The sequence below is a fragment of the Crinia signifera genome, chromosome 3, assembly GCF_055691185.1.
Source record: "Crinia signifera chromosome 3, ASM5569118v1, whole genome shotgun sequence".
Lineage (NCBI taxonomy): Eukaryota > Metazoa > Chordata > Amphibia > Anura > Myobatrachidae > Crinia > Crinia signifera.
In genome coordinates this window covers 120968169-120986144 of record NC_139219.1, presented here as the reverse complement: position 1 = coordinate 120986144, position 17976 = coordinate 120968169, and the positions used below count along the sequence as shown (strand labels likewise).

Below are 17976 nucleotides of genomic sequence, written 5' to 3'. Positions count from 1 at the left end.
TTTATTTCAAAATAGTTAGCGAAATAAAACCACACATACAGAAAATGACAACATTTAATAAAAAGGGGAAGATGTTACCCTTCACTCAGTGTAACCCCTCTTTTCCTCTACCCTATGTATAAATGTGTTTAGCGCAGTTAGCATCCACAAGAGAATAAATGCTCTTGATGAGCAGTAGAGCTTGTGTGCACAATTGGATGTCTTTAGTGGTTTGATACATGTAAGTGCTTAATTGTATACACTGTATCTTTCCTAGAGACTGAATCTCCAATTTTGCTAAGTATCGCAAAAAAAAGTGTCTGTCACAGGAATCGGCTCTTAAAGCTGGGGTTAGTGTACACAGCCAGCCCGGACAATTTCATCCGGCGCAGCTACCAGCCTTTGAGACTGCTCTGTCTCTTGAGCCCCGGTGAACTTGTATCGGAGGTGTGCAGGAGTGCACTCGCCTCGTTCACCCGCCTAGCTCTAATGACGCTGAGTCTGGCGCCAGACTCGCGTCTTGGTCACGGAGGTAACCAGTGACCTGGATTGCGCAGCGGTACAGAGAAATTTCAATACATTGGTAAGTGGGGAGGGGGAGAGGGGATTTAAAACACACTGAGTGTGTTTGATCGGTCAGCGTACGCTTCGCTTGGAACGCTTCCTCAGGACCACCCGGTGTGCGTCCGGAAGCTCCTTTTATTCCACCCTTCTCATGCATATTCATGAGGTGTTCGGGGGTGTGTGTGACACAGTCCCGCTTATTGGTCTGATGGTACAGGCTTTCTCTTTCATTGGTCTATGAATGGTATACATTAAATGAGTAGCATTGGTATTAAGTGATAAAGCTGTTAATCTATGTCGGAAGTATACTGATGTCCTAATAATAGTGCTCCGGTCTAACAAGATAGTCACGTATCGTCTGTTGCCATTGTCGACATGTGATTCGCCGACTTGGTTCAGGTCAGACCACAATTTTCTGCCTGATCGCATCTTATGTAAATTCAAATTACGGCGGTGTATCTCTAATGGCTACCCCGTCACAGGATCTGGGTGTCTCCATGGAGACTGATTATGGTATTGATATATTTTATTGATGTGCGGTCAAGCATATTCACTTCTGTAAATTACTGTGATAATCGGGAGTGTAAGTTCCGATGCCTCTATTCCTGGGTCTTATTTATCTGGCACATTAAATTCACTGGTCTCATACCATCGGTGTAAGTGATTCATATCGATGTTGTGTGTGGCATGATGTACAAATTTTGTCAGTGCTGTACAAATATTGAGAGAAGGAAGGATGGTGAGGTTTACTGAGGTCAGTGTGTTAACAACTCTAGTGTAGTGTGTTGGTCGACACGTTAACATATGATAAGTTAACTGTGTATTCCGGGTGAGTATTGGGGATTGGTCTTCTAGTGTGGTTGCAAGACAGGAGAACAAATTCCCAACGAGCACCCTGTCATGAAATCAGGGTGTCCCCATAGGTCTATATTGACGATATGTATCTCATACTCCCTGAAATGAACGATAAGCGGAGAGTAGGTGTGTGTTCATGCTGTATTTGTGCATGTCGGCTGGATCAGAGAAACCTCGGATATACATATATGTGATGGGATCTTGTGGGGAGTTTGTTGAATTGTGACGTCATTATAATAAGAATCTGAAAATACTGTGTGGTGAACTGTTAACCTAGGTCAGCAGTTATATGTGTTTGGACACCTCATATTTTCATGGGTGCTGGTATTTCACTTGGAGGGTACTTCTTGGTGAGGTAAGTGTATCGCAAGACACTAATAAGGATACACTATTAGTGTCTTGCGATACACTTACCTCACCAAGAAGTACCCTCCAAGTGAAATACCAGCACCCATGAAAATATGAGGTGTCCAAACACATATAACTGCTGACCTACGTTAACAGTTCACCACACAGTATTTTCAGATTCTTATTATGACGTCACAATTCACCAAACTCCCCACAAGATCCCATCACATATATGTATATCCGAGGTTTCTCTGATCCAGCCGACATGCACAAATACAGCATGAACACACACCTACTCTCCGCTTATCGTTCATTTCAGGGAGTATGAGATACATATCGTCAATATAGACCTATGGGGACACCCTGATTTCATGACAGGGTGCTCGTTGGGAATTTGTTCTCCTGTCTTGCAACCACACTAGAAGACCAATCCCCAATACTCACCCGGAATACACAGTCAACTTATCATATGTTAACGTGTCGACCAACACACTACACTAGAGTTGTTAACACACTGACCTCAGTAAACCTCACCATCCTTCCTTCTCTCAATATTTGTACAGCACTGACAAAATTTGTACATCATGCCACACACAACATCGATATGAATCACTTACACCGATGGTATGAGACCAGTGAATTTAATGTGCCAGATAAATAAGACCCAGGAATAGAGGCATCGGAACTTACACTCCCGATTATCACAGTAATTTACAGAAGTGAATATGCTTGACCGCACATCAATAAAATATATCAATACCATAATCAGTCTCCATGGAGACACCCAGATCCTGTGACGGGGTAGCCATTAGAGATACACCGCCGTAATTTGAATTTACATAAGATGCGATCAGGCAGAAAATTGTGGTCTGACCTGAACCAAGTCGGCGAATCACATGTCGACAATGGCAACAGACGATACGTGACTATCTTGTTAGACCGGAGCACTATTATTAGGACATCAGTATACTTCCGACATAGATTAACAGCTTTATCACTTAATACCAATTCTACTCATTTAATGTATACCATTCATAGACCAATGAAAGAGAAAGCCTGTACCATCAGACCAATAAGCGGGACTGTGTCACACACACCCCCGAACACCTCATGAATATGCATGAGAAGGGTGGAATAAAAGGAGCTTCCGGACGCACACCGGGTGGTCCTGAGGAAGCGTTCCAAGCGAAGCGTACGCTGACCGATCAAACACACTCAGTGTGTTTTAAATCCCCTCTCCCCCTCCCCACTTACCAATGTATTGAAATTTCTCTGTACCGCTGCGCAATCCAGGTCACTGGTTACCTCCGTGACCAAGACGCGAGTCTGGCGCCAGACTCAGCGTCATTAGAGCTAGGCGGGTGAACGAGGCGAGTGCACTCCTGCACACCTCCGATACAAGTTCACCGGGGCTCAAGAGACAGAGCAGTCTCAAAGGCTGGTAGCTGCGCCGGATGAAATTGTCCGGGCTGGCTGTGTACACTAACCCCAGCTTTAAGAGCCGATTCCTGTGACAGACACTTTTTTTTGCGATACTTAGCAAAATTGGAGATTCAGTCTCTAGGAAAGATACAGTGTATACAATTAAGCACTTATATGTATCAAACCACTAAAGACATCCAATTGTGCACACAAGCTCTACTGCTCATCAAGAGCATTTATTCTCTTGTGGATGCTAACTGCGCTAAACACATTTATACATAGGGTAGATGAAAAGAGGGGTTACACTGAGTGAAGGGTAACATCTTCCCCTTTTTATTAAATGTTGTCATTTTCTGTATGTGTGGTTTTATTTCGCTAACTATTTTAAAATAAAGGAAATAAACGTTATGTATTAAGAGTCTCACTTTATTCTTGGTGCACCAGCGAAAGGCATTCTTCCTGTCTGTTCTATACCTGCAATTTCTAATGCCTATTGTAGCACACCCTCACCAGTTTTACATAAAATAAAAACGCATGAGCAATGAGGAGGGTCCTATAATATTTAAATTATTGGTACTTGTGAGTTATCCGGGCTGCCGATTTTGTCCTTAAGTTAAGGACACCCGACCGACGCGATGCCCGCGATTTAGCCCCAAATCGGGGGCATCGCGTCGGTCGTGGCCGTTATAAGGGGCTCACGATTTCCCATAGACAGTAATGTTAAAAGACACGATGGACCCGATTTCCCATAGACAGTAATGTTAAAAGACGCGATGGACCCGATTTCCCATAGACAGCAATGTTAAAATAAAATGACAATATGAAATTGTCCAATATGTTTTAAAAAAAAATGTTTCATGGCCCCCCACCACCGTTAACGCCACCCCGCTATTGACGCCAACCCGAAGCGTGGCGAGCGCAGCGGTACGTGTCCTCCGACCTTTTCATGCCCTACTATCCACTAGGGCGTGGAGTGAGAATAGAATAGTGTGGCGAGCGCAGCGAGCCACCGAGCCCGAAGCGTGGCGAGCGCAGCGAGCCCCGCGAGGGGACGCGGACACCTGTGAAGCCCGCAAGGGCACGCGGATACCTGTGAAGGTGTCCGCTGCGCTCGCCACGCTTCGGGCTCGGTGGCTCGCTGCGCTCGCCACACTATTCTATTCTCACTCCACGCCCTAGTGGATAGTAGGGCATGAAAAGGTCGGAGGACGCGTACCGCTGCGCTCGCCACGCTTCGGGTTGGCGTCAATAGCGGGGTGGCGTTAACGGTGGTGGGGGGCCATGAAACATTTTTTTTTAAAAACATATTGGACAATTTCATATTGTCATTTTATTTTAACATTGCTGTCTATGGGAAATCGGGTCCATCGCGTCTTTTAACATTACTGTCTATGGGAAATCGGGTCGGAAATCGGGTCCATCGTGTCTTTTAACATTACTGTCTATGGGAAATCGTGGGCATCGCGTCGCGGCTCTTTATAACGGCCACGACCGACGCGATGCCCACGATTTCGGGCGCGATGAAAAAATCGGCAGCCCGGATAACTCACAAGTACCAAATTATTTCCTACTTTTCTGTGCGATTGATATTGTTCTCCCCCGATTCATACTTACCTGAGCATGCCAAGACCAACCCTGAATCAGTACCAGAATCCATCCAAGATCTCACGATCCCCCTATTGTGCCATCTTGAACAACCAATACTTAGACTGTTCCAATAATTAATGATCCATTCACATTTCAAGGTATCAGCACAGTAATTGGACACTGGACGGACACCCAAGATCTAGTTCTAAGGGGATGTCCCATTCTAACATCACCATCCTCACCCCCCACCACCACTTACCTCTTAGAGAACAATTCACCCCAAATATATGGCATTAATTGCCTCAGATCACCATACAAATGCACCCCGGTAATCACCTACAAGGAACATCCTCACCTCCTATATATGAATTATATTTAAGCCTCCGCACACAAGCACTGTATTTTATTTTTCACCAGTTTTTCATGATTTTTTAGTTTTGCTCACAGATCACCCAGTTCAACACACACCACACAATTGCACTTAAGAGACCAGTATGAAAACCAAGAATTGGAATTATGATTTATTTTTTCCAGTGTTGTTAATGGAACACCCTGCAAATATTAACAAACATTAAGAAAATGACAGTACAATGTAGATTAATTAGCATGGGGAGACGTCACCTTAATAACTACTTGGTATATACATAGTATGGGGTTCTGACTGGTAACATGCACTAATGCAATATGGTCAGGGGAAACATACTAAGAATCTAGGACCTGACCAATTTAAAAAAGGTTTAAGTAGTCGGGTGGAATGAGGTGTATAGACAGCACAACAATACCCATAGCAAACGTGGGGTTAAACAGATTAATATGTGAATCTAAAACATGAGTCTTACTCTATACAGAGGCCGGGGCAGCGGTTAATACCATCTGTAACTGGAATGGCCAGTAGTGTGACTGGTTAAAAGTGATCACATGACGAGTAGGGAACCTGTATAAGTGTATAAACTCAATATATAATCACATTCTAACGATAGTAGATATGGGGCTAAACGGGATGATGAAGAAATGTTAGTACCAGCTATACGCAGAGTTAATAACAACTGCGGTAGATAAAGGGTGACGAAGGGATATCCAAATTCAATCTGCAGCCTTTTAAATATACAGATACCAGGGCTGCCACAGAACTGTACCCACTTCCGGGTCCGGGACTGATGGCAGCGTTATTGGCTGACAGCCACCGCATGACCGATGACTCGGAGTGACGTCCTGGTCATGTGACCAACGGAATGATGTCACTAAGGGCAGCAGACGATCCGACGATCCACACAGGACGGAAGTAAGCGCGCCCCCTCATTGGTTGGAGCGCACCACCTGACGCATTCAGAGCCAGCCTTTGGCTATGTACTTTTCAATAAATATTCAAGCTGGAGAACACTCTTGTGGTCAGCTTGAAGAAGCTAAACTAAGCGAAACATGTGTCCTGTCTGTCTGTAGGGTCAGAGAATAGACTGTTTGGTGCTTAGCCTAGGAGATTCATTTTCCATATGTAATATTGTGTTACCAGATGTGTGTGTGTTCCCACCTGAGCAACTGACACGTGGCGTACCTACCAATACCTGATCTATGAACCTAAGGATATACCCCATACCAGTTATATCCTAAATATCAGATTGGTGTAGCCATACATGACAAATGAGGTGTCATATTTAATGTGTCCACCGGAGGGCACTGCTGCTCCATACTGCAATCTCTAGAGATATTATACAATAATAGGTGTATGTTTTAACCCCCAGTCAAGTGCTAATGGGGTTTAAATAGACACAAGCATTGTATGTGGTGAATTCAGGCAACAACCTGAGACTGTATTTTGATAAACACACAGTACCTATCCCAGAAAGGGAGCCGCTCAACCCTATTAAAAGCCAATCAAAGGCAACTATTTGAAGTGTGATTTGGCCAAGATCACCATTGTAATATCCAAATTACTGTTTCAATAACTGACAGTGTATAAGCATAACTGGAGTAAGCATAACAGGAGTAAGCATACCCGTTATAAATTGGGGTACACCATATATCACCCACCTTAAAGGTGTGATCTTGATGTGGCAATACACAGAATTAATTGAGTGTCATTTATTGCCCTGTCCAGCAGAGGACACTGTTGTTCTACCCTCCCAACTCTTGACATATACCAGCAGATACTATAAATGCGACCAGTGTCTAAAGTGTAATATCGGACACAACAAGCATTTTCTTACACATTAAATTGTTGAAGATCATAAGTGTGATATTATAACAGTTAGGAACACACCCTGGTGGGGAATACACCCCTGTATGTATCTAGGCACCGGCAGTCTATGGCTCTCTCTACCTACATTTTAAATCTTTAAATCACAGCTCTTTTCTCTTTCAAAAACACCATTGTTTGTGTGTCAATGTGTATTTTTTAACCCCTTATTTTTCGCTTCATGTGGTTGTCTCCTTATCCTGTATTTACCTAATAAAGATAAAAGGAGCCCCCACTTTTTAAACAAAAAAGGAATTTTGCCAAGAAATATTCTATCACTGTAAGGAGTGCATCCAATACAAACCTTTTTTCTTCTTCTTTCCTCCATTTTGTAAACGTTTGGGATAGCACCCCCACTAGTGTGCAAACAAACACGCAGTGGACCTACGCCCATCAATAATAAGGGCAACAATTCTATATGTGTGCAGAACTCTAAAAAACCACATATCTTCGCTCTAAAATTAAACCAACCTTTACATGTTGAAGTGTAGAAAGATATGCTTCCATTGTGTTTGAGGGCTGTGTGTGGCTTGCAGGTAGTGAAATAATGGTTTTCACTTAATAGCCTGCAGCATTGCTTATTACATTCAGGTGTATGGGTTTGTGTAGTAATCAGCGTTCATTAGCAGACCCAGGCGTCCGCTCTCATGCGGTATCTGTAGGGGTGGTCTGGAGCTATCTTTGGCATCCGCCTGTTTTTGGGTCAAAATGCACGGTGCGTTCGCCGATCGAGGCGGTTGTAGCACCGTACATTTTTGGTGCACACCCCCGTGTACGCCCAGTTTTCCTCATTATTCCGGCCGCTCCCCTAAAAACGCCCCCCATGCCACCCACAATGACCGTGTTCTTGCGGACAGGTTTTTTCGCACGGAGAGACCCGTCCGTGAACGGTGTGAGGTCGCCGCACATGCACATTGCGAAAGCTACGCATGCGCAGATTAAAAAAAAACCTGAACCGCCCGTTTACGGTCCCACCGAACAAACAGAATAAACCCCAAAGTTACAAAATAACAAATGCATGAATTTACTGACCTTTTATTGAAAGTGGCACCTGTGAACAACTGAATTGGGGATTACACTGACTGAAGTTAGTTTGGTACTTCTGGGTCGGCGCTCGCCACACTTTCTAAAATAAACTCAACGTGGATAGTTCATACCCCCACTATCCACGTTGGCATGGAGTTGATTTTAGATGCGATAACCTTCAAAGCCCATCACATCTTGGTGAAAACGTTCACCTTGCACTTCCAAATAGGCACCTAGGCTATCTTTAAATTGGTCCAAGTGAGAATGTAACAAATGTATGATTGTAATGATCATTGCAAAATGGGCAAAAGCAAAGTTTTCAAAAATAAACAAAGGTTTAGGTTTTTTTCGATAGAGAATCAGAAAATGGTCATTAAAATAAAGACTGAATTTTTTATTTTTTGACCGGTGTAATGCTTTAATTGGACATGTGAATTGCATTAAGACAACGGCATATATATTTCAGAATGTAAGAAGTTTTATGGAAAACTGTTGTGAAGTAATTATAACTACAAGAAATAAGCACCCAAATAAAAATAAAAGATATAGTCCATTTTTGTACAGCTTGGATTACAATGTTGGCATGCAAAGTGCATTAGTTACAAGAAGGATATAACCTTCCAACAGAAAAGAGTAAAGCTGACACTAGTGAAAATGGTAATGTAATGGTAGCACTGAATGACACTGCTTAATAAATGGTAATTGGTAATGGCAAATCTCTCATTTCCTACATGCATGCCCAACAGCTGGAAGACCACACAACAGCTGCAGCTATAGGAGCCAATACGAGGAGTACAGCTCTTTCATGACAATGCTCTGTGGGCACGTGCACTAGCATAGACTGTACCTTAGACTACATACGTATGGTTTTGGTCACAAAATTGTATAACAACAACTTTGGGGTCAACTGACTATATATATAGGCATGTATGCGGTCCAACTGATATTCCTAATTCACAGACTACTAGACCTGTTCAATTTGTCCATCAAGATTAAAATATTGAAACAAAAGAGTGTAGATGTGTGCCAATTTCAAGTGTTCTCTTTTAGATTAGACATTTACCTGGAGATGGCTCCTCCTGTGACCTCCCTCAGAAGCCGGCAATGGTGCGGGACAAACTCCAGAAGCTTATTATACATAACCTGGAGCCCATTGGGATGAGATTTTACATATTGCTCAACAATAACCTGCCAAAACAAAGATTTCTAAATTAGCACACCTGATTTGTACATACTTTCCTTAAAAAAATAGGATTTATGGTCTTACTTTGGTAAATCCTATTCTTTGAGCCCAAAGTGGGAACAAGAGGCATTACAGTGGGTATAGGCTCTCTGGAAAGGCAGGCACCAAAAGGTTCATTTTAAATTCCCACAAGGCCTAGTCTCCCAAGTCCTTATATGCCATATGAGAATCCGAAAAAGACAAACATGTAATAAGATACCCTAATCTGATCAACATAGATGTGGAGAGCTCGCACCACATCCAAGAAGGCCTACTCTGGAGGCCTATCATGCATAGTCAGGACATTTACTGGTTCAGATGAAAAATGTGAGACAACCTTGGGCAGGAAACCCAAGTGAGTGTGGAATCCTGCTCTATCTGCATGGAAGACCAGCACCAGGACAAGGCACAAAGAGAATACACTCTCCTAACAGTAGAGGAAATTGCTAATAGGAACAGTGTCTTTCAGGACAGTCATAGCAGGTCAACCAAGTCAAACAATTCCAAAAGGAGCTGTTTGGAGGGCCCAACGTACAAGGAAGAGATCCCATGGAGCCATAAAAAGGAGGTTGGACATGAAGGACTCCTTGGAGAAATGTCTTGACATCTGGCAAAACAGCTAGCTGCCCCTGAAAAAGATAAGCGCCAGGCCCAATTTAAGAAATGCCATCAATTTGGAAATGAGAAAGGAGCTGGTGTTAAGGCCCCTGGAAGTACATAATATGAAGTAAGTCTTCCATACTCCATGACAGATTCTGGAAGATTAATTCATCCTGGCCCAAAGCATAGTTCTAATGACGTCCTAATAAAATCCCTTCTTTCACCAGATGGCTGTATCAAGAGCTACCCCATCAAAGCAAGACAGCTGAGGTCTGGATGCAGATAGGGACCCTGGAACAGAAGATCTGGACAGCTCAGGAGACACCAGATCACAGAGTGATAGCCCTGTGGAGGTCTGTGTACTACAAGCGACACTGCCATTCTGGAGTCACAGCATATCTACGTGAGATCAACCCTCTGACACAGGCATCAATCGAGGTTTTCATTCAGCCCAGAGCAAATGACAGAAGGCAGCCCCCTACCCTGGGGTCCCTCTGTTTGTTTAGCAGGTGGATGTCTGGTTGTCCAGAGCTGTTTAGCACAGGAATTTGTGCCCTTTGCTGGGGCCCAGTATCAAGAGGAAGCCTGGTCCTTAGCCCTACTCTGGGGGGGGGGGGGGGGGGGAGGGAGAACAAAAGGATGCAGCTGCTGATAGAAGCAATGCAGTTTATGAAGGTGTCAAGGAATATAAAATCTTGTCAAGCTCTTGTCCAAAGAGGGTATCCTCTGCAAACAGAAGAGCATTGATGGCATCTGTGGCTCCAGGAATGGAGGAGCCACAGTGTCATTCTGGCTGTTATGTTTGAGGCCAAGACTTTGGATACAAACACAGGTGTATCAATGGCTGCCTCACCTAGGTATGTACTTGCCCACTGTACATTAAAATTGACCAATATCAACAAATCCTTCTGATTGGGTCAAAGAGGAAAGGCCCTGTTCCCCATGACCTTAGTACTAAGTACTAAGGCTGATATCAGCACTGAAAATATGGACCACCCTTCTAGGTGGGAAGGAACTGGAGGTGCTTGACACAAGTGGCTTTATTCCAGCAGCTGCGATAAACAGGGTAGTTAATCCTGTATTTGACTATGGAATACAAAAAATAAAAAGAACTAGCGTGGCATAACGCGTAATGGGCATTACGGTGTGTGGCATAATGGCGTTCCACAAAGTTACAGAATGCCCACCTCCCAGCTGTTGAAATGTGTACATGCCAGATAACAGGTAATAATGGCATAGTACTATTCACCCTATTAACTATTAGACCATGGCAGAGTGACACTGTGCGTGGTCTTCCAGCTGCTGCTGTGATAATAAAAAAATTGGGTAACCAAGCAACGGATTAGGTCACAACAATGCCACATGACCCTATCTACCAATCAGGAAACGGTTTTGCCGGGAATACCGGAAACCATAATAGCCGATGTCTTAATACCAACTAAATAAAGATGATCTCTTAATATTATTGTTGCATTTTATGAATGTTAATTTGCTTACTGCACTTTTAAATTCTGCCTCTTGTTCATTCCTTTATTATTATTTTTCTAAGACTGGACTGTCTCCAACAAGTGTGATGTGAACAATGAACTCAATTACTATAGGTATAATTATATTAATTTTCTCTCTCTATCTATCTATCTATCTATCTATCTATCTATCTATCTATCTATCCATCCATCCAGGGACCACATCAGGGATTTACTGATGAACACTCACCTAACTTGAAACCAGCCCCTCTGAGTATTTACTACTTACTACTCTATGAGTGACTGACTTTGTGGCACCACCCCATTCTAGCCTAATTCCTAACTGGTATATTACAAAATTCAGGTGCTACGATCATCTTGCCATGGCTCTAGTGAACATTCAGTTACTTGACCCCGTTGCAGGCGCATTGCCAGCATCAACTGGGATGGTAACTATTGATCCTTATTAATTTAATGGGGCATAAATGGAACAGACTCTCCTGGCCATTATATTTAGTAGATGTTCTTCATATTTAATTATGCAATACCTTGGTGTGTTGTTTATATACAAAACTTCTAAAAAACATTTTTTAAATCTTATATTTTATTTTGTATAAGCACTGCTAGTTCTGTTCCTTTTTGGTTTATGATGTCAGCAATGGTCTGATAAAAGTGCCAACATGGGAGTATGCAGTCTTCAAAAAGTTTCCAACTTACAATCCGTCGCATCCTTGAGAGAAGAGGTTTTCGAAAACAGCAACACAGAAGAGCACACAAAGCGTGCCACATGTGCGTCCCCGGAGGGTGGAAGAGGGTAAAAGGAATGGAACCATTTAGAGAGCTGAAATCTCTTATCAGGCTCAGCCCACGCTTATTCCAGCATTTCTTCAAAATGAGCATTAGAGGGAAACTGTGTGGACTCCTTTTTCTGATGTTAAAAGACCGGAGCATTAGATCTTGGGCCTGGGTCCTCCTCAATGTTCAGCACTTCCTAAACATGGGCATCCACTTCCATAGATGATAGGGCCTCATCTATTGCAGAAGACATATTCAGATCTGAACCAGGGATCTGCTATCCTTCTGGTCAGAGAGACTTTCACGCGAAGCTTGAGTGTGCCTGAGATGCCTATCATGTTCTAAGAGCTGCTGCATAAAAGCAGAGAACTTGGACAAGCCCTGAACAAAGTGTGCAAGAGAGTGCTTCCATGGCAGTTTTACCTGTTATAACAGGGAACCATAAGCTGGGCCTGCATCCCCTATAGCAGCGCTAGAGGGCACCATAACTGGAGGGGTAGGCGATGGTGTAGCTAAGCAATCCACAAGATGCGCCGTTACCTATGTCAACGTGGCAGCCCAGGCTGGCTCTGGTAAAGGGAATATCAGGATCTCCACACCACAGTACTAGCAATCTTATTGCAATAAGCTATGTGGGGGCAGAGAGGACCTGGGACAGGCTGTGAGCTAAGCTACTAGCAAGTCCCAGGGTCATAGGAGTGGCTGCAGGCTACGTGTCTGCCCCGCCAGGTGCTAAACCCCAGAGATACTGCAAACATGCCCTGCTTCTGATGTGCCTTGATGTTCTAGTCGGAAAGGCACAGAACACTGGGCCCCCACATCTAACCCCCGTTCCCCCCTGAAACCAACAGCATAGGGTGTTTGCCGCTAGGAGCCCTTCCTACTTTCCCCATCCCTGGCTAGTGGGACGCTCCACGTGAGCGTGCAGTGGTAGCGGAGTGCCTGCTCTTGCCGAGACACCAAAAGAAAACTGGTGGGCCTGAGGTTGTGGGTGGGGTATAGGGGACTGGGCAATTTTTTATTAATCTTTTGGCGTCTGTCTCTTCAGCTGGACTACACCCACTGTAATGCCTCCTGTGCCCCCTATGTGCAAAAATAAATAGTTATTTGATAGTCGGCATTATGCATTGATAGAGGGGGTGTTGCTTCCTTCACAAATTATTTACATACACAGTAAAATGCAAGCAACAACATGGAATAACAAAACATCTGATTACAGAAGAAAGGCACATAATATTTGACTATTTATATTCATTTCTGATCACATAGTGGTTAGATCAAAAGAAAATATGTGACATAAATGGATTGTGACATCCACTGAGTTGTAAGCATGTACTCAGATTTGGCTGCATCTGGCAATTGGGTACTCGTGTATTAGCCGGGCACGTAGTTAGCGTAGCGGCGCTGTCAGATTCAGCGTAGTGTTCCCGCGGCCAGCGTAGTCAGTCAGAAGTAGCATAGTGCTCCCGCAAGCATCCCTGTCAGAATCAGCATAGTGTTCCCACGGCCACGTAGGCAGTGTCTCTGTCAGAATCAGCGTAGTGTTCCCGCTGTGATCTTTTCTCCTTTATTATTAACAGCTAACACATGTTGTCATTACTGTCTCAGATGTATGATATGGCAGGTGTTAATGTGTTCCTGAAACAACCCCACTATCCACGCCAGCCTGAAGCGTGGCGAGCGCAGCAAGCCCCGCGAGGGGATGCATTAGACGTCCTCCCAACCTGTTCATACCCCCATTACCCATGTCGGTGTGGAGTTGATTTCAAAAAGTGTGGCGAGCGCAGCAAGCCAGAAGCATGTTGAGCGCAGCAAGCCCCACGGATTACTTCAAATGTGTTCCGAGTCCCCTCGCCATGCTTTGGGCTCGGTGGCTCGCTGCGTTCGCCACCCTTTATAAAATCAACTCCATGCAGATGTGGATAGTGGGGGTATGAACAGGTCGGGAGGACGAGTAACGAGTGCGCTCACCACGCTTCGGGCTGGCATGGATAGTGGGGGTTTGAAAATGCCTCCTTTATTGTGCATAGGACGCACTTACGCCCGGATACCACCTTAATGCATGAGGCGCACGTGCCAATACAGCTCAGTGCTCAGACAGCTGGAGCGCCCGCATGATTCCCTCTCCGCCGGCGCCCGCATGATCCTCTCTCTGCCGGCGTCCGCCAGCGCAGGGGGTCTGGCGGTTACTGGCACTGTGTTAGAGGCACTCACTAGACTTGGCATGGACGCCGGGGACAGAGCCGGGCTGCCGCTGCGTCACTAGGCTAACTACGCTAGGCTGCCGCTGCGTCACTATGCTAGGCAGCCGTTGGACTACACTGACAGTGTAGCTAGCCTACGCCTGCTAATTGGCAACATGTAAAAGGCTGTCTCGTGTATGCACAGTATAGTACAGTAAAATGTATGTAATTGCTAAAGGTGTTTACACACTATAAAATAATTGTTACTTATATTAATGATAACGATATGGTGCATATTACCTAGTGTACTATATCATTAACAACCCCTATTCATCATCTGTACATGCAGTCAAACTTTGACTTTCATCAATGACTGCATGTTCTAAATGGGGGCCAGGTGATATCACGGATTTAAATAGTTAGCAGTATACAGTACATTACCTATTTTGATCATTCAAGTAATATTTAGCATTATTAGAAATAATCTTTAAAAGGTTATTACAAATGTCCTCTAATTTCATACTTGTAAGTTAATTTAAATGATTGATGAATATAATGCGCATAAAACAAACCAGCTCTAAATAGGTCTGACTTTATTAAGCTGTTTTGTGCCTGAGTTACAAACTTTTCTAACATTACATTGGCCTAGTCGTATGTTTAACATGAACAAAACATCTGGATCTGACTCTTACTGGACATTTGTATTCGGTGCTGAAAGCTCCATACTTTTTGTGGACTCGCATCCTATTGCATTAGGCCCGATTCAGACCTGCTCTCTAGGCAGCGTATATATGCGCTGCCTAGTGAGCAGGTAAATGCCGCCCCACCGAGCAAATTCCTGCACTAGCATGTGAGCGGATGTATACAGTTACACATCCGCTCACATGCGGCCGCAAGGATAAAAAGTCTATACTTACTTTTCAGATTGCCACTTTCTGTCAAATTCGGTGCAGGTGGTGACATCATGTGATGTCAACAGACCATCCCAAGCATGCCTGTGTGTTCTCAGGTGTCCACCCAGCATTTCCATGGACACACCCATAAAAACATTGGGTGGACCTTAGCGACCACCCCTTTCTTTTTCACCACTGAGCGAATGCACCGGTAAGTGTATAACTCGCCAAAGGCGTTCGCGCTGGGGGTTTACACATGGGCACCATTCGCTGGGGGAGCGAATTCGGACCTGACCGAGCAGGTCTGAGTCACCCCATAATGTTGATGTTTCTGGAGAACATGGGAACCGAAGGAACCACTAAGCAGCCAAGGCTAATTGCTGTTTCTAAAGCATATGGAACAACAGATTGCTTTTTACTTATGACTACTGAGGCAAAATTAAGTTTTAAGGCACATGGCATAAATCCTGAGTGCTTTTCACTAATAGCTAATTCTTTATTTCGTCATTTGAAATATATTAATGGTTTACACCATACAATAATATTTGGATATTAATTTAGGTCTACATGTCTTCTAATAAACAGCCAATATGATTGCTTCTATTATTCTAATGACACCCAATGTTCCTGTATACCCACTAAAGAATGTTATTTATTTAAAATGTCCCATTAGGCAAAGCAAAATTCTTTGTTCTTTACTTTAAGCCTTTATTTTGATGCATTGGTGTATACAAAAAGATATGCGAGTTATAAATGACTATTCATTAATAGAAAATGTTCATCCATCAATATAAATTTGTCCTATCCATAATATAAAAGAGTTCCTACTTTAAGCATAAATAGACCAGAGGTGCTTTATGTATAAAAAAGACCAGGGGTGGCGGATGACTCACTGACAGTCATTTCTCAGACATCGGCATCCCGATTGTCAGGAGCAGACAGCCGGAATCCTGACTTACATGGGCTATTTTCCCTCTTGGGGGTCCACGAGCCTGTCAGGCTCCTGACAGTCGAGATTCCAATGTCAGAGAAAAGACCGTCTTAATCCCAACGGTCTAAGTTATATCCCCCCCATTCCTTATGGATATTTTAAAAGAATATTTTTTTATATGCTTATAACCTTTAAAAAGAGTATGAATTTGTAATTCTATTTCTTTACCTGCACTGAATGAACAAATGGTTTCCTGTATTCATTTGTTATAAAATGTTGTTGTATCCTGTCCATGTATATGTTTAAGTATTACAAGCTGTGTTAGCTTCATAGTTGCTTGTATCGCTTTCATTTTAAGGAAATTGTATTTCTTGGTAAACACAGTGTCACGTTCCGTGAACCTGGTGAAGCACCAGCCGGAGTGTAACGAAGGCTGGGTGCTTTAATGTAGGGCTGTTGCATGGACAACAGAGCAGAATGAGGCCAATGAGTAAAATTCAATCTTTTAATGGAAAAGTCTGATATACAGTAATGATAGTGATGATACAATAATAATATGACTGAGGATAATGATGAAGGAACTGAAGAGAATGAAGGAACTGAAGAGAATGATGAAGGAACTGAAGAGAATGATGAAGGAACTGAAGAGAATGATGAAGGAACTGAAGACAATGATGAAGGAACTGAAGACAATGATGAAGCCAATGAGAATGGAGATATTGCTGGGTGAGGTCGTGGCTGCAGAGGACCAGGGACACTGGGCCACAGAAGATAACCGTCGGGACAAGAGGAAAGAGAATCACACCTTTGGGGTGCTAGCCCTAAAGTCCATATATCCCTATAGGCAGCAATGGATATTCCATGGTAGTATTTGGAGAATGCAGTGGACGCCCAGCAAAAGTAGAAAGATAGCAGCTTCACACGACGAACAGGGAGTCAGGCTGTAGCTGGGAGTAGCTGCAAGAATTGTCAGACTATGCACAGCGAGCTGCTATCTGTAGGACAACATTGTACTGACTGCCGGTCTGGCCCGGCTAGTCAGTAGTTATGTGCTGAGCTGTGAATTGATTGGCCGGGAGGATGACATCACGGCTAGTGCTGCGAGGCATTGGTTTCAGGAATCCAGAAGATGGCCACCGCCTGAAGGGCGACACTATTCATCCGGCGAGGAATACTACGCGGAGGCGTTGCAGCCGGCGCTTCCCAACCTGAGGCCTAGAAGGATGCGGACGCCATTATGGCGGATCCCAGAGCCAGGAAGCCAGGGCACCGCGGACCAGAACTGACACCCAGAGAAGGAACAGGAGCCATGGTGGGTGACAGAGCAGCAGAACACTGCAGGCCGGGACCGGAACCAGGAGCGGAGGTGAGCGCCAAGGTGGAGGGCATAGCGCCAGGGCACTGTAGGTCAGAAACAGCACTGGGAGCGAAGGTAACTGCCATGGTGGTTGTGACACACAGCACCTGAAAGGTCACTGTATTGTCCCTTGATGTAGTTGTAGATATTGATCATGTTCCCTCTTAAATGCCTTTTCTTTAATGTAAACATTCCAAACCTGGCTAATTGTTCTTTGTAGTCTATTGATTCTAAAGGCCCCCACACACTAGATTTTTTTGTCCGATTTCTGAACGATCGTCCGATATATCAGCCGAGTTTTACCGATAATAGTCAATAATCGGAGGATTATCGGTAAAAATCGGCCGATATATCAGACGATCGGTCGGAAATCGGACATTCGGCCAAAAAATCGTTCTAGTGTGTGGGGGCCTTTAGTCCTTAATCAATTTAGTTGCCCTTCTCTGTACCCACTCCAGCATATCCTTTTTATATTGTGGCGACAAGAACTGGATGCTGAATTCTAGGTGGGGCCT

The 17976-nt window shown here is 44.0% G+C and overlaps 1 protein-coding gene across 2 annotated transcripts in view; it reads right to left on the bottom strand.

The window, feature by feature from the left end:
• Positions 1-17976, bottom strand: part of COG2 (component of oligomeric golgi complex 2) — a 265347-nt gene that overhangs the window by 143004 nt on the left and 104367 nt on the right. For both annotated transcript variants that reach the window (XM_083176425.1, XM_083176427.1), the window contains one exon: positions 9078-9202. In XM_083176425.1, coding sequence (XP_083032551.1) covers positions 9078-9202 — 125 coding nt within the window. The remainder of the gene's footprint in view (positions 1-9077; positions 9203-17976) is intronic.